Raw genomic sequence first — 22929 nt, forward strand, 5'->3', positions numbered from 1 at the left:
CAAGATTCGCAGTAGGAGGGGAGGGATGTTGCTGTGAAATTGCAATTGAGTAAAATGCAGATATACTTTTTAGCATTAGTATGTTTGGCCAATTACAGGAATATCCTATGTTTTTTTGTACATGTATCACTCTCTGAGATCGAAAAATAGGTTCTCCATCTCGTGACATGATCCACTTGACAATTGTAGGAGATTTGGGATAATCGGCAAAAAAGAGAAACGTCAGAAATACCAAATCAAAATATTAAGTAATTATAAAAGATCTCACAATTGAGCAATTCTATAGGTATGTGATGGACATTAAATCACATATAAGTGTATGTGGGGATTTTCTTAGAGTACATCATGTATGCATGCATGTTGAACTTCTTTCACACCATATGTAGCCAATTGTGCTAATCGGAAGTACGGGGGAAGGACAATAATCTAAAAAAATATAATCATACAATGTACATGTTACAAGACAAATTGCCATACATTTACTTTAATATATAGTGCTTTTGCAAATAGGTAGTTTCATATTGGAGATAATAATTAAGTAATTGATTAAATATTACATACAACTCTCAAGATTGTAATATTAATATTTAATGTTCTGATGTATTTATTTCAATTGAAATTAAAGCCACTCTGATAATTTTCTTTAATATACTATTTCGTTCGTAATAATCATGGTTTAAATATACTTGAAATCTAAATGCAATCTATTTCTTAAGCTGGAAAAAACATGTATCCTCGGAAATCCTATTACATGCAAGGATAATCGGAAAGCTACAGAACACTTACGAATAAAATTATACATTGCACTCAATAAATATTTCCTTTATGCTTTACAGTTTGCCAAAATGTTTTAAACGTTTTAGAAATCAGCCAGGCAGTGGCTTTTGCGAGTGGAATGGGTTCCTTTATCACCACTCACTATTCAACAAATCGTTGATTATTCAATAATCTATCCATTGTGTAACATCGTGGTACATCTAGTGACCTCTAAGTGACTGGAAGAGTCACGTGAACCTATAATGTACAATGTATTAAAATTTAGGAACGTTGATCCATACACACATAATCCAATACGTATATCAAGGTCTTACGAATCAATATTAGTTGGTGAATTCGTGTATCTTTACAGGCAGAGTTATCCAATTTTGGGGATTTCTTGTGTGAATACCTTTCAATACTTTCTACATAACACAGGCAAAACATTAATTATGCTCAGTGCAAATAAACGTTGAAATTAATTTGGGACTTCAGTCGAGGTAATTGAAATGTTGAATGATTCATATTGACACAATTGTAATGTAAACAATAACATTTAACAAAGCAACACGTGATAACTGACCTCTTATTTGTGCGTTGGTCAAACGCAGGTATTTAATACGTGTACAAAAAAAGGTTCTAACAATGACAACAGCAGTGAAGGTGAAGAATTATCGGAGGGGAACGCGTGTCAAGAGCACGCGTGGAAACGCACAATGCTACTTGATGACTAACAAATGACACTCGAGAATTCGACAGAATTGAGCTGAATGTGCCTTTTCCATTAGGCTATTCTTTGCTTCGTTAATAAAGCCAGAATTTACGTCGGTATGCAAACGTCATAGTTACAACAACAACAAAAGGTCGGAACAAACTAACAAATAGCTTCTCTCTTGCAATAAGTCTATCAACGTTGTGTCTTTTCACGATTACAAAAAAAATACTTTAAAATCTATTGGCATTACTGTAGTGGCATGAAATTAATGACGTTATATTACAATTACGTAGATATTTTCGCGTGCTGAGTGAATGCAGCTGAAATTTTGGAACTCAGAAAGCCGTGGGACCGGTGAGGTTGTGTGATTATTGTTTTATTTTAATCGGAGAAACATATGTGGAGACAAAATGTATGCTTATATACTTGGACCTTATATTCTGCACATTTATTAATATAACAAGTTCGTGTTCTATTATAAAGCACTAGAGTAATGCACGCTTGCATCCACATTGAGAGAGAAAGATGTGGATTAAAGGATACATGCAGGTTAATAACGTAATTAAAACAGTTAAGCGGGCTTGGGCATAACACATTGCTAGAAGAGATGACGGCACACAGTCACAACATTATGGCAGTTGCAGCCAAGGAACAGATCACACATGAGAGTGTATCTATACCGAGGAGATGGAGCAATCAAATCAGATTATGTGCACACGCGTTATTAATTTGGAGGTTCATGAGAGATGGTGTTGGATTGGAGAGGCCTCAATCCAGCAGGGGATTGACCACGGCTGACAATGACAAAATTGTTCGTGAGAGTGTTTGTGCTCTTGACTGGTTTTTTTTGTTCACAAAGTTTCAAACTCGTGTCAGACAGTCCAGGACACACTGCTTAAGGTGTTTACCTACAAAAGAAGAGCGACTTCTCCATCTATAGACATTAACCTGCATGCCCTTCGAGTTTTTTTTTTCCCTTTAAGCTTCCGTGAATATTTCTCCATAAGAGAATGAGGTCTAGAAGCAACGTGGCAGCATGCCACCCTGAATGTGGTGCCCATTCATTGTGGTAGCGTCGTTGGGTCTGGTTTGTGTTTGGATGGGAACACAATGTGTTGTAGGCTTGCGGCCAAGAGAGAGCAGCATGATAACATTTAAATCTATCTATCTAACCTATGTTATGGATTAAATCTATCTGTCGGGAGCTTTGAAACAGAGTCTTGTGGCAAAGTGAAGTTTTCCCACGTGAAGGCCATCATTCTTAGAGCATGAATACGTACTTTAATGGCAATAATTATCATGAGAATTGCGTGGAATTGTAGTGCATTGGTAACAATTGTCCCTCGCAACAAGAATGGCCTAGATTTGATTGTCAACTCTGGTGCCTTTCTTTGTGGAGTTTGTATGTTCTCCCCATTGTCTGCATGGGTTTCTTCAGGGCTCTCCGGTAACTCCCACAGCTAACACAAAAAAATCATACAATGTAACTGATGTCACACGAAAACATCTCAAATGCTGAAAAATGACTCACAAATTACTGAATTGGATTACATGTAGCTGCATTTCCCCCTGCTGAAAGTACTTGGCAGGAACCTCCTGAAAAGGGTTGAGACTCCCAACTAAACCATAAAATAAACTATTTTAATTTTACCAGGTAAGGCCAACTGAGGTAAAAAAATCTCTTTTTCAGAAGCGACCTGGCCACAAATGATAGCTCAACGAAGTGGCTTATCACGTGGAAATGTATATCAGACAAAATCTCTAAACGCGTGACTCGAAATGTGGAGGGGAAAAACGGAGGACCCGGAGAAAGCTCCAAACAACCGCAAGGAGGACATGCAAACTCCAAACAGAGAGGCGTCAGGAGCGGGATCGAACCTACGACTTCCTGTATATCAGGTGATGTAGTTAACATCTCTCCACTGTGATGCCCCAGGAGTACTTGGCAGGAACCTCCTGAAAACGGGTTGAGACTCAGTAAACTTTTCCTGGGTAAACAAGTTTAATAATAGTACATGCACACATTGTGGAGTAGCATATGGTACCTTCATTAAAAAAAAACATTAATAAATTACATCACCACCTTAGCAGTTATCTGTAATAAACTCCCTTAAGAATTTAGAAAATTGCCCGTGAAAATCGGAGGGTGTTAATGTGCCAAACCAATAAAATCACAATCATCCCTAACTTTAGGCTCACATGTCATCCCCCTGGTGGTAATAGCAGCATATATAGACAACTGGCTCAATAATCACCCACACATGGCTTGCCTCAACTGGAGATTATTTTCAACGCCTTTGATAATTACCAATCTTTTATCACTCGTTTCCGAAGCACAGACTCATTATTCACAACATTTTGGATAAATAACTTGCACATCCTGTGTTAGGAAGCTCTTTTTTCCATTGTGGCTTTGGCTTGATGTGAGATAATTTGCTGACTTTGAATTCAGCATCGGTGTATATAGTATCCAGTATATGCAATTGTTCAGACATTTATCTTCGACTCAAATACTGATTTCCCAAATGCCACTGAACTGTACTATTATACAAATTATTATTTCAGCTTATAATATCTAATTTACATTTCAAATACAAACGTAACCTGGCCATTTAAGCATCTGCTGGAGTATTTTTTTGCATTATTATATGTGTATGGTTACTTTTTATAATGTTTTATTTTTATTATTTTATTATTTCCATTCTACGTGACTTTACCGAAAGAACCAAGAAGATGTATGGTTACTGTCGTATCTATTCGCCACTATTTTGCAGGCGTTATCATGCTTGATGAAGAAATGTCTGGACCTTAACATTCATGCACGTAGATTTATAGCTCGTGTAAATGTTTTGACAACCTCCGTTAAAGTGCATAACTAAGACTTGTGGTGACCATATAATCATACTAAGCTGTCACCCTACACTGATGCGGTCTAAATATGACCTCATTAATTCTAGATTTGAAGCTTTCGTGACTGCAAGGATTCATACTCTTAGGTTTTTTCGGTAAAGTCACGTAGGTAAAACATTAAAATTAATAAAAGTAAAATAAAATAAAAAATCACGACGTTTCGGAGGCAACACAAGCTTCCGTCTTCACAGCCACGACAGCTGTATCAGCTGTCGTGGCTGTGACGGTTCCACCTGAAGACGGACGCTTGTGTTGCCTCCGAAATGTCGTGATTTTTATTTTATTTTACTTTTATTAATTTTAATGTTTTACCTACGTGACTTTACCGAAAAAACCTAAGAGTATATGACCTCATTTTATTTAACATTTTCATTACAATTAGAAATGTTCTTTTCACGGTTAATTCACATTTGATTTGATTGCATGAACACTGTGCTGTTTTTGCTCTGTTAAAATTACATGTTGTATGAAGTAAGGTTTAAATAAGTTGTGTGTTCGTTAAATGGTTTAGTTTCGTGTCATTTGAGGTTTGTACAAATGTCAAAAAAGTTATTTGATTTTCCTATCATGTACGTTTGATTAGTAACGTTATGACCTGGCCCTACTGGAAAAATTTGAATAAAACAAGGCTCTTTAACACGCAGGCTTTCACGACCAATATTATTCATAAGAAAGGTTTTTGGGTTAGATCGCGTTATTTATAAATGTGTCGCAACCCTCCACCACCCGACACGGCCAATCAGTAAAAAATTGTGTCACGTTGACAAAAGACAATTATTTCACTACTTTAGCCCACCAGTGTGTTGAAGAGTGAATCCACAACATTAAACAAAATTTGAGTACTAAGTTTTTACTGATTGGCCGTGTCGGGTGGTGGAGGGTTGCAACACATGTATAAATAACACGATCTAACCCAAACACCTTTTATTGTGAAAAACAAATATCTAGTGTGCACTCACAACGTTTTAGACCTTTATTTTGTCAAATAACAAATGTATGTACGTTTAACTTCTTTTGCACCGTACATAGCAACCATGCTAATCGGAGGTGCGGTGTCATATACATATATGCAACTTAAATAGATGTAGCATCTTGGTATATCATACTGGTAGGATTCCCCTGGTTACACCAGCCCACAGGGGATTATTGTGTCCGTCCGTCGTGCAGGGAGGGGCTGGGTGGGGAGGGAGGGGCTGGGTGGGGAGGGTGGGGAGGGGCTGGGTGGGGAGGGGAGGGTGGGGAGGGGCTGGGTGGGGAGGGTGGGGCTGGGTGGGGGGTGGGAGGGGTGGGGCTGGGTGGGGAGGGGCTGGTCACCCCGTGGCAGAGGTGTGGACTCGAGTCATGTGACTTGGACTCGAGTCAGACTCGAGTCATGAATTTGATGACTTGCGACTCGACTTGGACTTGCATAACAATGACTTTGTCCCACCTATGAGATGTGGACTCGAGTCATGTGACTTGGACTCGAGTCAGACTCGAGTCATGAATTTGATGACTTGCGACTCGACTTGGACTTGCATAACAATGACTTTGTCCCACCTCTGCCCCGTGGTGCCCTTATAAAACTCAACGTTTAACCTACTCACGCCGGCTTGTGCCCGCCCTCACAGTCGGGCATATTTGCGGAATACACCACACCGCCGTTGACCCTGGCCATTGACTGAGCAAACCAACGTTCCTACCAGCTCCCTCCGCAGGAATGTTGAATACTCGCTTTAAGAGGGTCTTCTTTTTGCTATTTGCATTAATTCATGTTTGACAGAAAGCAGGTGTACATGAAGACAATCTATGCTTGTGGGGGGCTTAATGTTTAAGGCTCTGCACAGATGGATGAAGGAATCCATTGATTTTCTGCCATCTCTTACACATCTTTCAGGGAGCAGGATAGGAGATTAGAGAAGAGAGTGGGAAACAGGGGGGTTTCTAGCTCGACTCAAATTTTCAAGAAACAGTTCAGACCGAGAGCACATCAGTTCAAGCTCGTAAAACGTGACACTAATTGTGACTCTAAATAAAGTTACTAACACACAAAAGAAGTTACATTTCAGCCCATTAATGGTAGAAAAACACATCTTGATTCTACAGCTTTAATGAACAAATTAACATACGTGATTCATCATAGTACTTCTAGTGTTAAGTTTTAACCATTATAATGCAGTACTGTATGTCTATATGTAATCTATGGCCCTCTCAATATTCAAGCACTAAGCTCAACCGTGCTTAAGATACCAAGATCTGACACGATCAAGCACGTTCCGGCTCATTACACTGGAGCAGCTATTAGTTAATGAGAATAAACAATTTATGCTAATAAACGCATTGCATAGCTTGGACCGCTTTAACAGGCGACGTTTTATTTCAGCCCAGGCATATTTTGCACTCTATCACCACTTTTACAAGTCCCTTGCTATGAGCCATTCGCACATTAAACTAAGCACTGGCACCAATCTGCTCAGGTGATACGATTGGCATCAAAAGTCATATTAAAAATGTAATAAACTCCACGGAAGATAGGAATCATTCGCACAGACACGGCTCATGGTATCCAGGGCCAGATTAACACTGAAGCTTTAGGGTCTGCAGTCCTGAGCCTCAGATATTGAGAGGGATTCCAAGAAATAAAAGCATATAAAATAATAATATATATAGATAATATATATTTATTCACCACTTTTTCTTTATCGCCTGTCAATTTCTGTGCTATGAAGAAAGCCCATCATCCAAAATGTCATCTATTATATAGATTTACTTTTAAGGCAGTGTTTTTTTTATTAATGTGTAGAGTTGTTCTTGTTATCTGTGCTTGTGCACCACTGCCAATGCAGTATCACCAGAAATGTGTTAAATATACACTGTACTGCGCTATGGCTGAAACACATCGCTGTAGCATTAAGATAACTCCTACACGCAAAGTCCTTGCCACAAATGAACCACAATACATGTTCTAATGTCGCCAAGGCGCATAAACCACCACGCAAAGTCCGGTCATCCTCGCAGTCGTTATTCACTAACCATCGGACAAAGAAGGTCACCGCATGGCGCGCTTTCAGATGCTCTTCTGCGACCATCTGGAATGTTCTTCTTTGCAATATTAGGAAGCCACTGGAACGATGCACTTTTAAATCTTGATTGAAAACTCATTTCCTTAGAACTGCATTTTGTGTTTAGTTTGTTGTCCTTCCCCTGCACCTCTGATTAACACGGTTGGCTACGTACTGCGGGACAGAAGTTCAACACACGTAGAAGCAGACACTTCCTTTCGCCCTATCATCCTCTTCTCCTCCCCTCACCTCCTATCCTGGTCCCTCCGCCCCTGTCGTTTAACGTTCTTCTCATTAAATCTAGATCTTAAGTTCTCTTATTGTTTTAAATCCTCACTGATATCTCCTTGTCTGGTACTTTGACCCTGCACTGTCATTAAAAGGCATGAATAAAGCATACGAACTAAACTTAAATAACGATTAAGTTATTGGGCCATCGGACACGTGCAAACAATTACTACCCTGGGCCCCTATCAAGCGTAAGCTGGCCCTGCTGGTAGTCGCGTCACTGCATCCCATGCCACTGTGATGTGTCCACTGTGTCGTTCTATAGACCTAACAAATATGCCTCTTGTGTCAAGTCGGTGGGCAATTTGCAACCAACTTTGCCGTCGGTCACAAGCAGTCTGTCCTCGACCCCCCTAAGGACCCTGCCACATTGATTCACAAAAAGCTTTGCCACCCATCGACCAGCACACTTTATTGTGCTCTCTTCATCTCAAACAATCATTCACAGTCGTCAATATTGTTTGCTCCAAAGTCGTTATTATTCATCAGTCACTGTCCGCCGTTAAAGCTCTTCTTTTGGTCGTCTAATTAACAGCTATGCATCCGTCGTGTTAAGTACATAAAGTGCAATTTGGTAGACGTAGGCAGAAAGAGAGACGCGGAAAAATGATCATAAATATATTGTGGAATGCAGTGTATACATTCTGCATATGTCCCGTTTATTTGCAATGAATGTACAAATATAGCTTTGAATAAAACATCTCAAGGAATTATAATCTGATAAAACCCCTAGAAAAAACATAATTTCTGCACACATGGTATCACACCTAATTTATGTGGTGGAAAAAAAAAGAAATATATAAAGGGTGGCCCAAAAGTTAGGACACAAAAGGTTTTTATTTTATTTTATCAAATCACACGCAGTTATTTTTTTTTTTACAAAATTGAATGAATGTTCCAACTGCCTTCCACTAACATATGCATGAATTCTCTTTTGAAATGAATTTAGGACTTTTAAAAGATTACAGGTGTAATTATTGAATGTTCATCAATTACGTTTTGTAATCTCATTTCATTCCGGCTTCTCGGTGGAGTTTTGTAAACGACAGATTTGAGGTGACGCCACAATTGATAAAATATTAACTTAAACAATTAGAATGTTTTCATGGCAGTGTTAAGATAAATGAAATAATCCTATGTATGCTGACTTTTGGGCCACTGTATATTTCTTAAAAATGATTTGTAACCGTGAGCCTTCAGTGCACAGTATTGCATTTGGACGTAAAGTTCTTATTTGACCTGGTGTAGTGTGACTGTCATGCCCATAGAACATGACAGGCTAGTCACCAGTGTAAGCATGTCTGCTTTTAGTTTTTGGGTTGTTGACCTTCCCCCGTACCTCCGATTAGCACGATTAGCTACATAAGGTGCGAAAGAAGTTGAACACACGTACGTAAGAGGGCCTTTACCTTGACACACTTGAGGTCGCACTGATGCTATGTTCAAACATGACTAGCAATGATAATTTCCAATCACAATAACCATAATTACCCACCTTGCCAAGTTGCATGATTAGTTTCATTGTTTAATAGCTATACTTAAAAAAATAAGCTTTTGACAAATACACTACACAATGTCCAGAGACATTTGTAACAAGACTCTCTTCTGAGAATCCATTCAACTTTGTTTAACCATTGCTCTTAAACATTTTATACACCCACAGAGGAGCACTGGAGATAAATAATTTGTTACAAGATGCATGCATTTATGATGAAGAACGTAATAATTCAAAGCTTTTATTTAACTTAATATGGGCACATATATAGAAGCAACATAGAAATATGCAATGTGATGTTTTAGTTCCCTTCAAAGAGTTATTCAGTATTTGAATATAAATAAGCACATAAATGACCCATGGGTTTTATTGCATAATAAGTAAAGTTAATGATTTGTTTTGCATTTTCTCATAATTATAATTAAAAGAGACACCTACAAGCGACATATAAACACTGAAATACCAGCTGTTAGATTTTCCACACGTACATTTATTTTGGAAATAGATTAGGTAGATTCACACAAAACACAAATGGCAACCCATATTGGCTCTGTGCATGCCAGTTTAATGCTTGCTTTGGAAGTCGTATGTGAAATTGCCTCCTAAGCCACAAGTTGCAATCTTCTTTTCAAAACAAAGCTCACGGAAAAAGGCCACGTGTATTCCTCTCACAACTTATGCCTCCCATAAAATAAGAGCTTCCCATTAAATATCCCAGCAATAAATTCACTGAAAGCTGTAAAATATAACTCAAGGCACACAAAATAACTCGAAACTTTCCACTTGAAAACGTGCAATTTTTAGCAACGCAAAAAACGTATATTTTCGTGGAATACAAAAATGCATCATCTCCATCCAGATATAATTTAAAAATGAGAAATGACAATCCATAAAAAAAAAGTTCACCCGAACATTTGTGATTTCACAAATTGATTTTAGATGCTGCAATGGTTATCGCACTGGACCTGTAATCCAGAGGTCGATTCGATCTCCCGGGGCATGGGCAAGTTTCTTAAAGTCCCCCCCCCCTCTGTCCACCTAGCAGTATAAATAGGTACACAACAGTTAGTCTGTTCGCTGGTGGCATATGGTGGGGGGGGGGGGAAATGCGTGTAATGGAATAATAGACCAAACTATCCTCTAGTGGGACTCTCTAAGACCTCCTCGAGTGTAGGATTTGCCACCAGCAGTAACACAAGCAGGTAATTGCAGGGCTGCACCTTTACCCCATTCCTTTCAACCATGTAAACAGAGCGACTCAATGAATTTTTGGTCACGTGGGAAGTTGAAGGACGGTTCGTTTTCCCGCCACATTGTTGCAACACGAGCTCAATGACAAAACAAACAAAAGACGCATCGTTGCGTCTGCAGCTTCACCTGTGCACAGCGAGGCGGCATCGCAGCCGCACAGCTGGCTCCAGGACCCACTGCGGCGGCCGGCACCTTCCATGCCCTTTGCACTCCTCGTCGTGTTTTTGCATTGTTTGTTGTAACGTTCTGACCTGCCGTGCCCACCTACTGGCCATCGGTGAAAAAAGAGCTTCACAGGCCATCGGATTCCTCCAGCCTCAGTAAAGATCGATGATTCTGACACGTGGCGAGGAGGCACGGGCGCAGGGAGAGAACGCGCCTGGCGGCCGTGGCCACGCGACACGGAGCGGAGGCCCCACTCGGCCCACATCTCCAGCTCCCTCCCGGGGGAGGGTGCTGGGGGCTCTGCTCCCAGCAGCAGCCAACAAACCCCACCATGGCAGCCACTACCCTCTGCAGCAGCAGAAGCAGCAGCGGCAACTCTCAATGTGTAAGTTCAGCCAACTATATTTGAGGGTTGTTAACAAATTCAACATGACATAACCAGATGATCGATGAACACTACCGCGTAGATTTTCGCGGTTGTGCTGTGTAGCCCTCCGATGCGGTTTTGTTTTGTTTAATCTGTTTGAACCGCGCGTTGTTCGGGACGGTGTCCAATGTTTGGCTCCATGCACGGAGCCAAATGCAGCTGCACTCAATTTCCAAGCTCAGCAAACAATATTTAAAAGATTAAAACGAGAGATATATATAACTGCGTAGGTTTTTGCGGTTGTGCTATATCGCTCCCTGGTGCTCCCAGCATGCACAGCAAAATGTCCAACATCACGCTGAGCATCACGCGGTGCAACCGTGAAGCCCATCGAGAGGGATAAAGCGTATTAATAAATGTCACCGTGTCTCAATCACACGATGCGCCGGCCTTCTCAAGATCTCCCAATATCAAGACCCGCCACGTTGTCCCACAGCGCAGTCTTCACCAATTAGCATCAGAATATTTGTGAAGGCAGAAAGGTGCACTGCGGTGGGCCAGCGCTGGAGGTTTTGCACATTTTCAGTTGTGAACTCCTTTGTGGCTGAGGACCCCCTGTGGATCATGCTGGAGTGGTTCACAAAACCCCCATATCGAACCACAGACCTGTGGTTGAAAACCAATATTTTGAAGTGGCCTTTATTTACAAATGTGAGTTTTAGGTTTCGTTTCTGATGCGGTCTCTATTCAACCTTAATCATTAAGGTAATTATCAAGATTATCAAGCTACGTGTGAGAAAGAACATGCCACGAAAGGTGTGGTGAAATACAATTGGTTGTCAGCATCAGGCGTGACCGACTGCAGAAGCACGAGTTACCTGATCGTGATCCCATTGCAGGAATTTGATCCCAGCTGCCGTCTGTGTCTTTGATGCCAGATCGCAGTGAGTGAGTGTGATGTGCAGTGTAGCCCGATTCCCATCGGCCTGAAATGGAAAATAGGCGAACTTGAAAGAAAAAAAACGCAAGTCTTGTGAAGGGACAATTAGTGAGGAAGCAGTGAACGTGTATATATACATACTAGACATATTCTGTATTAAAATTACATTTTAATTCGAACTTAATTGGATTAAGTGTGAAAAATAAACTTGAAATTTTGAATTAATATGGTTTAAATTCAGATTTATATGTCAGACTAATTTTCCTGTGTGTGGATGTGTCACCTAAGTGGCTAATCGTTAAATGGTATTAATTACTGTAATTTGTCTTTCCATTCATTTAAATAATTAGTACAATACAAAAACACATTTTGTCGAAAGCCATAAAAAAACACATTTTCTTTAGTAATATTTTGTCATTGTTCGAGGTAGACTATTGCCAATTTTTAATATTACAAAAAAAAAATCACGACCAAAATTAAACCGTTGATTTTTCACCAATTTGCTTTCGCTGATTTGTCATTACTGGGGTCTGACCCACAATTTCAGCGGGCCTTTCACGAGATAACCTCATGAGATACGAGACAGAAATTAGATGGGCACGTATTCGCCACTCATGTGAACATTTGCACGAGCGCGCTGGCCTTGATTTTGTAACCGTGAATCCAACAAAAAAAAAAGTGGTTAACGGCACAAAGCGCCGGGAGGCAGCTGACCTGACGGCGAATGAGCTGATAAGCTGCGCCTCCAGGAGGAGAGGATTACCGCGTCACGCTCAAAGCTACTTACTGTCACAACTGTGGCGATTGCACTCTCGCCACTCCTCGCTTAATCCACTACAGGTCCGCCCACGCTCCCACACATTCTCCCATTGGCACGGCCCACTGCATGCCCGGCTCCGCATCTGCAGCCCACCGCCGCACGGCTCCGAGCAGATGCCCCACGAAGACCACGGCACTGCAATCGGAACACACGGCGCACTGCTGATGATGGTGATGACGATGGTGGCATTGGCTCCGCAGAAAGCTAAGCGTCCCTAGAGAAGGAGCCTCAGCAAACCAATTGACTTGCGGTGCTCAGGAATTGTCCGTACTGTGAGATGAGATGTGTGGTGTTCCATTAACAGGTATACCCATGTTAGAAAACCATGTGTTATGTATTATTTCTTACTGCAATGGTAATACTATTTTCTATGTAACAGGTGTGTTTTTAGTGTGTGTTTTAAATATTGTAAGGGCACATGTGCCTTTTTACACAATGCAATTTTATGATACCGAATAATTGAGAATTAGCTTTGACAAAAAAAATTCCCACAAGCCACATTGTGCCCAAAAAATGTTGACAGTGCGTAAGCTATATATATTTCACGTACAATTTTAAGTGAATGCTTGCATGCTTTATATACTGACAGGACATGGCAATGTACTCCAAATGAAAATGTATTGCCCTGTTATTGAGGTAAGAATTCATTTCAATAATAAACTGGCAAGCTGCAACAGCATGCCATGCAAGAATATGAATTATTACTTTTCAAGTACAAAAATTCCCATCATTAAACAACATTGGGAGCCTCTCAGAGCAAGCAAACGTACCATGCAATTTAGTTTCCTCACCTAAGCCGCGTGTGCTTATATTAAAAACACACTAAGAGCAATCACTTCCCTCGCACCTAATGCCAATTATTTCCAACACTTTTCTCCTGTAAACGTCGGTTAAGATGGAGGTCAGTCCGTAATCAATTATAACAAATCCAAGCAGTTATCACAGCCCAAAGGGAGGCACTGTTGGGCAGAAATTGTGCAATATACTGTACTGCCAACTACGTCCTCCTGCCAAGACAAACGCAGTTATTTCCCTCTCTGTAACGATGCCTTGTAGAGACTGCGTAATTACACAACCCAAACGCGTGTTCTAATTAAGGCTCCATTCGGTGCATTACCTGACTGCCAGTAAGATTATGTACAGAGAGCCAGTGTGCATTTTTGCATGACCAAGAATGAACTGTGAAAAAATGCGGCTCTGTTCAAATTGCCATTGAGCACGCCGGCTCTTTGAATGGCACCGTCGTCACAAGCGTGCATTGCGGGCCCATTCATTACGGTCATGGCTATTAAAAAAAAGTTTCCAAGAGACGATGTACCAGACTCTATAACCTATGCCACAAATCATAAGATCATTCCGACTGCCACATGCTGCTTGATAATATGACTGCAGTTCCAACGCTATAATTGCAGTGACTGCATGTTTATCCGTACCCTGCACTCAATGCTTAAGTGATGCAATGCATCATTTGTTGTTCGAAACAATCTGCTTTACACGTGGAAACGTCTTTTACTCACTGGCACTTCAACATGTTATATATATATAACTGATGGATGTTATTGCTACACAAACATAAATTTGGCAGCAGATTCATGGTGAAATGTCACTTAAACCACCCCCAATATTATTAAAATATTCATGATGTGCAGCCTCTGAGTAATAGAAGGGTGAGAGATCACCGATGCACTTCATTTACTGGACACTTATCCATGAGAGGACAGCCACTTTCAAATAAAGTACAATTTAGATTTCCGTGGGATATACAGAAGCATCACATGACACCATAGCCGGGCACTGCATAATTACACACTTTTAAGACATGTCAGGGGTGGAAATCTCGCATAGCCCTGCAGTGTGAGATCAAAGCGATCTGAAAAAAAATTGCTTTAGCACAAATGCTTACAAATTTTATAAGAATGTTCTTTTAGTGGGACGTTTATTTGCATGCACTTTTTTTTATATATAAAACCCGATTACTGTGCACAATACTCACGACAAAATAAAACACGTAATAAAAATGCCAGATTTTGGATGCGGTTAGATTCGGATGGTCAATTCTTTAAAATATTCCTCCCCTCATTTGCATCTCAATTTGGAATTTCACTGAATCGTGCGCGTCAATTATTGTCATTAGGCGTCTGTGCGTGAACCGAAAGCCAGACTCGCAGATTTACGATTCCCTCCCCTCTCTTATCAGCGTGCCAATGATATTTTGTTTTTAATAACTTAGCTGAACACACACACACACGTTGTCTAGCTACGGTTATTGCACAGCGACACGCTGACCCGAGTCCCCCACCTTGGGTCTTTGATAGGATTTAATGTTTAGAATCGCGCAACGTTGACGCAATGACAAACCTCTCATATATCAAGCGCATCTCTTTTTTTTTTCGAACAGTCTACCCCTGGTAAATCGTTTATCTAAAACTCCCGAGCAAATCCCCTGGGAAAGATACTATCTGAATTCTATTACAGCATCTCATAAGCAGCCCCACCTGATAATGACGACGACGCCTTATCGCAGTCATGCGCCACGAAGAGCAGGTGCCTGGAGCCGACCCCTTCCCTCCTCCCGTTGCAGGGTCCAGAGTCGAGGCCAATGTCCTCCTCGTCCGATCGAGGGGCAAGGCAAGAGCAGGGAGACTTGGCCAGCGTGCAATGACCCCTGGGGTTCTCGGTACACCAGCAGCTCTCGAGCCAGTCGCAGAAGAGGCGGCAAGCATCGGCGTTCGCCCCGCTTTTATCCATCACGATGTAATCCACCGAAATCCAGTTGTTCGATGGCGACGATGGTGACGATGGCGATGTCGAGAGGGCTCCGGAGAGCGACGGCCGATTGCCCCGCGCCTCCTCGCGAGTGCACTGCAGCTTCACGTACTTTCTGTCGCTCTGCATGAAAGTTACGCGGCTGCTAGAGTCGCACACATCCAAGAACGCGTCTTCCGTCTCCTCCACCTCCTCCTCCTCCACCACGGGGGTGCCTCGAGTGTCGTACGCGTGCGCCCCGAGCTTGTATTCCGCGCAGGATCCGTTCCCTTTGGTAAACCTGAGCAGCAGCACGTGTCTCCCGGGGTCCGGGTTCACCACCAGCCTGCTGCAGCACGCGGACGCGTTGCGCGGCGCTCCTTGCGCTCCACCGAACGCGAAGCGCCCCATGAAGACCCCCTCGGCTCGCGTCTCGGCGCCGCAGAGTCCCGCGGCCAGGCACACGAGGCGGCACGACACGCAGGCGGCCAGAAGCAAGCGGAGCACTCGAGGGGACGGCATCGTCCTCCGCCGCGGGGCCACGCAGGGTGCTGCTGAAACGCCAGCGGTGGCAGTGGCGGCGGGGGAGTCGCGGTGGGCTGGGAGGGAGGAGGAGGAAGGTCGCGCAGTCGATGATGCCACGGTGGAAACTCGCACTCCCGCGCCGCTGCCGGTGCTAGCCGATCACGCCCGGCTCCTCCTTCTGCTGTAAGCGAGAGATGAACTGTGGTGGTGGTGGTGGTGGCAGTGGTGGTGGTGGTGCCGTCTCGAGCGGACGGGACGGACCCGCCCGCCGGGGCATTATTGCCATGCAGCGCAGCGCGGAACGAGCGGGAGGCGCGCGCGTAAAAACAAGAAAGCCACCACGGGAACGATTCAGGCTCCCGACTGCTGCACTTTATCCAACTAGCCTGCTACCACTCGGTTCAAGCTCGTCTCATCCGTTAATCGCGTTATGTTTCGCGCGTGATTAATGCGTTATTTCTACTTTTGTGCGCAAAACCTTTGCTTGTGTCCATCGCCCCGTTAATTTATCTAACGCGCCGGGGTTAACAGTTTACGGGGCTCGAATTCCTTTTTTTACGCATGTTTACGCATCATCGTCATCATTGTCGTCGTCACTACGACGTGCAGTTAAATCGCAACGAACACGCCAACCAACGACAAGACAGCTTCGCGGGCGCGCAGCTGCGAATCGAATTGAGACAAAATAAATGTCACGATGCTCCCATCGCAAAGAAGAGGACGCACACAAAAAACACCCCCCGACCGTAGCGCGGCATTAAAGTCCCTTAATTTTTTAACCCCCCACCACCTCCTACCCCCCCCTCCTCCCTCTGTTCCCCGGTCGCCTTCGTCTCTCCCCGAGCGAGGGTGAGCCCGGACGCGTGCGCGATGCACGCGCAGTTGAACAGGCGGCGCGCGACCGCGATGATAATCGGCGCTGTCTAAAAGTGGAGAATCTGCGCTCCCTTCGCGTGACGAGCCTCCCCACACACCTCCTCTCCCTCTTCCTTGCCCACCACACCCCCCCCTCTCCTCCGCCGCTTCTCGTGCGCTCGCTCTGCACTCGGAAAGCGAAGTCGAAAGCCGAACGGATTTTGATCAAATGGCTCCACCTCGTGGCGATCGTCGGGAACGGACGATTACGGCAACGGTTGCGTGGCTTTTTTTTGTTGAATATTTTTTGTTGTTGAATCTTTTATTTTTTGTGTGCGTGCGTGCGCCTGTTTGCGGAGGAGTTGCAGGAGGAGGAGGAGATGGTAAAGGATTTTTTTAAAACTATAAAACGGTCTGGTGCCGCTGCGACTGCACCACGAAACACATTATGGGTTTACGCAACGAAAATAGCGTTGTATTAATGTGACGCCCCACGTAAATATCGGACGCAATCATTACCATGCTCTGCCGGACTCGACCCCGTTACGTAAGTTGCACTCGCCAAATATATAGCCGCGTGCTGCATTTTTGTGAGTTTTTTTTGTTTCGAAATATAATTTCGCAGTAACATCTCTTAAATTGGTTTTGAACGCGGGCGACCGATTAACTTTCTCCAATTGCCCACCGCGTTTTTGTGCGTGCACTTGTTTTTTTGTGTGTGTTTACGTGCGCGTTTTAATTTGCACTAACAAAATAGCGTTCACGATTTGCCAGCAGTGTCCTGGCTCTCAGTGATGCTGAACCGCATAGCCCCAAAAGGGCTCGCCAATTTGGAACCGTATAGAGAGGCGCGCGTTCGTATACAGACACCCCGGGGCCGGTGAACTGTATCTTGGCAGGCTTAGCTTCGACTGTAAAATCTCATTGCTAAAGGGAGATGAAGCTTGCTTCTCTCTCTCTCTCTCTGGAGGTAGGTGATAACGTGCGAGGATGTGTATGGAGTAGCCCGTTCCTGTAACCTCCACGCAGCGCTGGCTAAAAGCTGAAATCATCTCCTCTCCGTGTGTGGCATCTATGACTTCAATACGGCATGTCGAATCGATCGATTGGACACGAAAAAAACGGATCGAAAAATGTCACCCGCGACAATGACTTATAACAATCATAATATTATTGCGCGAGTTGCTGGTTCGTTTAAAGCCTTTTGTTTGTTTATTTATCTCCGATTAAAAGTCGCCCCATCCCATCCCATTGCGCCGTCTCTGGCTTGGCCTCACTGCGGTAACTCTCGTGCCGCGTTGAGCACTGGCGATAGTTCGGAGCAAACGCAATTGCAATTTGCACTCCAACTAAGGATTAGCACCGTTTAAACAACAACAACAAACAAACAGAATCAAGTCGAATAACACAGGTCGGTTTCAGAACCACGCAAAAAACACGCGTCGGCTTGTGAGATGCATGCCACTGGGCCACGATTACACTCCGGCAGGAATGCGCGCAGCTTGAATTTTTTTTCTTGACGCAGCCTTTTATGAATGTTCCTTCCCCCCCCCCACTTTCTATGCGAAGGCCGTGGGCCCTTTCCATTGTGCGCGCTGAGGCACCCAATGGCAACGAGTCCCCCTCCTTGAGGCAGAGAGCGCCTTCGTGCCCAGCGTGTATCTCGCCTACACTCGGAATAATGCCTCGCATTTAGTGCCGGGTTTGCGTGGTTTCCAATCGCGTCTGACACGCGCTCGCGTTTTCTCTCCAAACACCCAAAACAGACCGCGGCTACGGAAAATTAGCATCGACTTTTTAATTCTGGAAATGAGCATACGAATGCCCCCCACCCCCCCTCCACACCCAACGATGAATTTGAATTAGTAATCGCAGGAAGCGCGGCTGCTAAATGATGAACGTTTCAAAGCAAGCGGCGGAGATTGGTTAAGTGTAACGGTTGCATTGTGAGCTCACATGCAGCGAAGATTCGATCCGTAAACGACTTGCTGCGTAGTAAGCATTTAGCGATCATTGTCTTGATCCGCGCAGCACAACGTGTTCATTTCTGTCATCCGTGAGTATTACGCACTTATAACGCCTCTGTCGGCTACACACCCGTCAGTTTAACACGTCTATCCCGTAGTGGACATAATTATGGGCTAAGCTTAAAGTGATTACATACCCCCCCCCCACCCCTTGCAACGAAAGTCGCTGCACTGCGATTTTTTTGATTCCATCAACAACAACAGCAACAACAAAAAACGACACGCCGAAAGTAAACACTGTGTGGCTTTAAACAGAGAATAGCGTGTGGATATGTCGAGCAAAAAAAATTGCGATGTGTGTACGTGTTGGGTTCCCGCAGACGCACGCCCTGGGTGCACGGGTCACGTTCCCTACACGTTTCTAGCCGGGGAACGCTAATCGAATTACAGTGACAGCTATAATTGTCTACTTACCGTCTTCGTGGCCGAGGCTAGAATGTAAAACAGCCCATTTAGTGAGGAGTCTGGGACGCTGGCGCTTGAATGAGTAATTACAAGAGCAGGGCTCGGCAGCAAAGAGAGAAGGAAAAAAAAAATCCCACCACAGTCCACCACCCCTCCCCTCCTCCTCTTTCGTTGGGCTGGTTGGCTCCTCGCTCGTTCCTCTTTCTCCGGCTCCCGCACTCTTCCCGGACAACCCCCTCCCCGCCCCCCCAAAATCCTCTCAACCCCCCCCCACTCTCTCCACACACCCCTCCTTCCTCACGCCCAGCCAACCCACACCCCGACACCACAGCCCGGTCGGAGGCGATGGACCTCGTCGCTCACCCCCCGCGTCAAAACGAACGATGGACGCTGCTCCGTCAGCTCCGGCCCCTCCAGGACACGAGCGCAGCGACGCCGCTGCGAGCGCTGCGGGACTCGGAGCTCGCTGCCCGGCGCAACACCAAGAGCTGCTGCTGCTGATGCTGCCACCACCACCACCATCGTCATCGTCGTAGCTCGGGCTTGCGTAAAGGGGCGCCCGTTCGCTGCTCCCGAGGGCTGCTCCGATTGGAGCTGTCGGGAAAAGGAGGTCGGTTGTGGGGGGGGGAAGGGGGGGATGAGTTGAGGGAGTGCAGGGAGGTGGGGTGGGGGTGGAGGTTGGGGGGATGTTGGATCGCGGAAGAGCGCGTTTCGGGGGGGGGGTGTCCACCTTCTGGAGTCCACGAGAGTCGAGTCCTTAAAGCGCAGATGCAGCAGCAGTAGCAGCAGCAGAGGCAGCGCACACGCACACAGAGACCACGAGACCCCACCCCCTCGGCAGCTCGTGACGGCGGTCCCAGCAGCAGTGGATGGATGCAGCAGGTTTTTTTTTTCGCGTCTCGAGATTTACTATTTGATTGTGCTGGCTGAGTTACATCTTCCAAACATTGCTATTGCTGGCACGTGGTTCATAATTGCAAGGCTATTGTTTTACCAGACTGTGTCTCGTAACTTACGCTTCGAAACGGCCGATGTTTATGTTTGTTGATTTATACATTGCAATATATTATACTGAACTATATATTATTATTATTCGCGTGTTGGGCACGGAAGCCGGTTGTGTGTACTCGTGGAGGCGTCCTCCCCTTCTTCGCAAGAGCACGCGTTCGTTTTGTTGGCGCTTCGATATCGCTGCATGCCAGCGGGAACAACCTTATACATTATTATTTAACTCTCCTCGCAAACCCCTCCCACTAAACAACCCAGCCTAGCAATCTCTCCCCGCCGCGTTGCACTGAATCCAGTTGCAGGGAGTAGGAGATGGCGAGGGCGCGCAAGCAATCTGCGCGCCACCCCTCTTCGCACATTTCAATAAATCCGTGCGCCGCTCTTGGAATCTCGCAAACGCGAAACCCCCACGGCCACCGGCAGCGCGAACGCTCCCTGCGGTGCGCTTTAAATCCACGCAGCGGGTAGGGGAGAGGATACAACAACAACAAAAAGCGAACATTATTCACCCCCGAGTCTCACAGCCTCCGTCAGTATCTGGTGAATGGAGCGATACGAAGTGCTAAACCAAACTGTTCAACATGTTGCGTACTTTTGTTTGTTTGTTTGTTGTTGTTGCGACGACATCCCGGTTTCACCGAGGCATGTCCCTGCGTCTTCCTCGTCCACCTACGCGTCATCCGCAGATTGGCCCACGACGGTCTAAGCGAGTGCGCATCGCGTGCGCAATGCATCGAGAGCGATTGCAACGGCGTCCCAGCGAAGATGAGAGACTCGGTGCACACAGCGACGCACCGTGCATTCCTCCCCCGCCTTCCTCCTAGCGCGAGGAGCAGACGCGTGCACAATTTCCCCATTTTCTTGGTTCTTTCGGTAAAGTCACGTAGAAGGGAAGTAATAAAATAATACTTGACGGACCTGTTCTCCACCTGAGGACGGCTGCTTGCGTTGTGGCCGAAACGTCGTGAGAATTATTTTATTGTTTTATTTTTATTATTTTATTACTTCCTTTCTACGTGACTTGAACGAAAGAACCAAGAAGATGAATCCCTGCAGTCACGAAAGCTTTAAATCGAAATTTCCCCATTGTTAGGTGGCTCGGCTCGGCTCGGCACGGGGGAATGGCCAAGCAAACCGTGCATCGAGCCAGCCTTATTGTGGGCCCCCCTCCTGCGAGCGATACGAATTAACGGTGGCCGTGCACCCTCTGAATTTTAACCAATATGAATTCATCTCGCTTATTTGACGGTTACTCTCCCAGATAGCCTGTGGGGCTACACATGCTGCTCCGTGAATCACACAATCACAGATGTACTATATATATATTTTACGAGTATTGAAATTACTTCACACGCAATTTTTCTTTTTTCTCTCTCTCTCTCTCACCATATGTTTTATTTAACGTCTATATCAGAGCTGGAGAACACTGAAGCCACTCACTTTGCCAGGCAGTGACCCAGAGTTCATCGGCAGCTGGAGGGCACCCACTGACATGTAACTTTGTGCACATACTAAAGGCAGCAAACACCGCGCACATTTGCGCATCGCTAACAACAACTCGCGCGCACACGGCCACCCCCCTCATTACGGTGCGGCCGATTTAAACGTCAAACTGACACAAATAAACCGAAATACCTTTGGGGCGGTCCATAAATGACGTCACGCGACTTTGGACGATTTTTGACACCCCCCCCCCTCGTCACATGGCGTCACAAAAAGTCAGACCCCCTCTCAAATATGACGACACAAAGCTCTGCCCCCCCCCCCAAAAAAATGCTTCAAATCGCTTTAAACTATTGTCATTGTCGTGCGTATTTAATGTGCCACTGCACTCTGATGTTGTAGGAGAAAACATTTATTAAAAGTCAATTTAATTAAGTAGAACGTCTTCCTTGGTTCTTTCGGTAAAGTAAAAAAATAATAATAAAATATGTTTTATTTTTATTATTTTATTATTTCCATTCTACGCGACTTTACCGAAAGAACCAAGAAGATGAATCCCTGCAGTCACGAAAGCTTTAAATCGAAATTTAATAGAACGTGTTGTCTATATTTATTTAAAGTTGCGCATTTTGATGTGACGTCACATTTCGCAACCCCCCCCCCCCCCTCGTCACACATCGTCACAAATGTATGACCCCCCCCCCAGGTGCGTGAAATCATTTATGCACGGCCCCTTTGCTGATCTCAAGGAGAATAAACCATCACCCGAACTCCGGTCTTCCTCTCAGCAGCTGTCGGCTAACCGTCGAACAAACACGGTCACCGCATCGCGCGCTTTCAGATGTGCTTCTGCGGTCATCTGGAATGCTCTTCCGATGTTAGGAAGCTACTGGAGCTATGCCCTTTTAAATCTAGATTGAAAACGAATTTCTTCGGAACTGATTTTTGTGTTTAGTTTGTATGTCCGTCCGTCCCCCACACCTCCCCATAAGCACGTTTGGCTACGCACGGTGAATGAGAATGAGATTTACCCATACATGCAAACGTGCGTCAAACGTTAGAAACAGTTTCAACCTTCTCTGTATATCCCCAACACTTGACCACCAAATATTCTGGCACAAAGCGTTTCATCATCAAAAAACGCATTCTCAATCCATCGCGCCCCTCGCTCCC

At 44.7% G+C, this 22929-nt stretch overlaps 1 protein-coding gene across 5 annotated transcripts in view; it reads right to left on the reverse strand.

The window, feature by feature from the left end:
• LOC144931729 (adhesion G protein-coupled receptor B3-like) overlaps positions 1-20049 on the reverse strand; it is a 65551-nt gene extending 45502 nt beyond the window's left edge. For 3 of the 5 annotated variants that reach the window (XM_078855955.1, XM_078855954.1, XM_078855951.1), the window contains exons 1-4: positions 19669-19899; positions 15244-16199; positions 12716-12883; positions 11867-11974 (exon numbers count right to left, since the gene is read on the reverse strand). In XM_078855955.1, the coding sequence (XP_078712081.1) occupies positions 11867-11974; positions 12716-12883; positions 15244-16015 (1048 nt within the window). In that variant the 5' untranslated portion in view covers positions 16016-16199; positions 19669-19899. Of the gene's footprint in view, positions 1-11866; positions 11975-12715; positions 12884-15243; positions 16200-19668; positions 19900-20035 lie in introns of those variants that run through there. The other 2 variants (XM_078855956.1, XM_078855953.1) reach the window with 2 other exon arrangements.
• Between the last annotated feature and the right edge of the window lie 2880 nt (positions 20050-22929).

Source organism: Lampetra fluviatilis, chromosome 4, assembly GCF_964198595.1.
Source record: "Lampetra fluviatilis chromosome 4, kcLamFluv1.1, whole genome shotgun sequence".
Lineage (NCBI taxonomy): Eukaryota > Metazoa > Chordata > Hyperoartia > Petromyzontiformes > Petromyzontidae > Lampetra > Lampetra fluviatilis.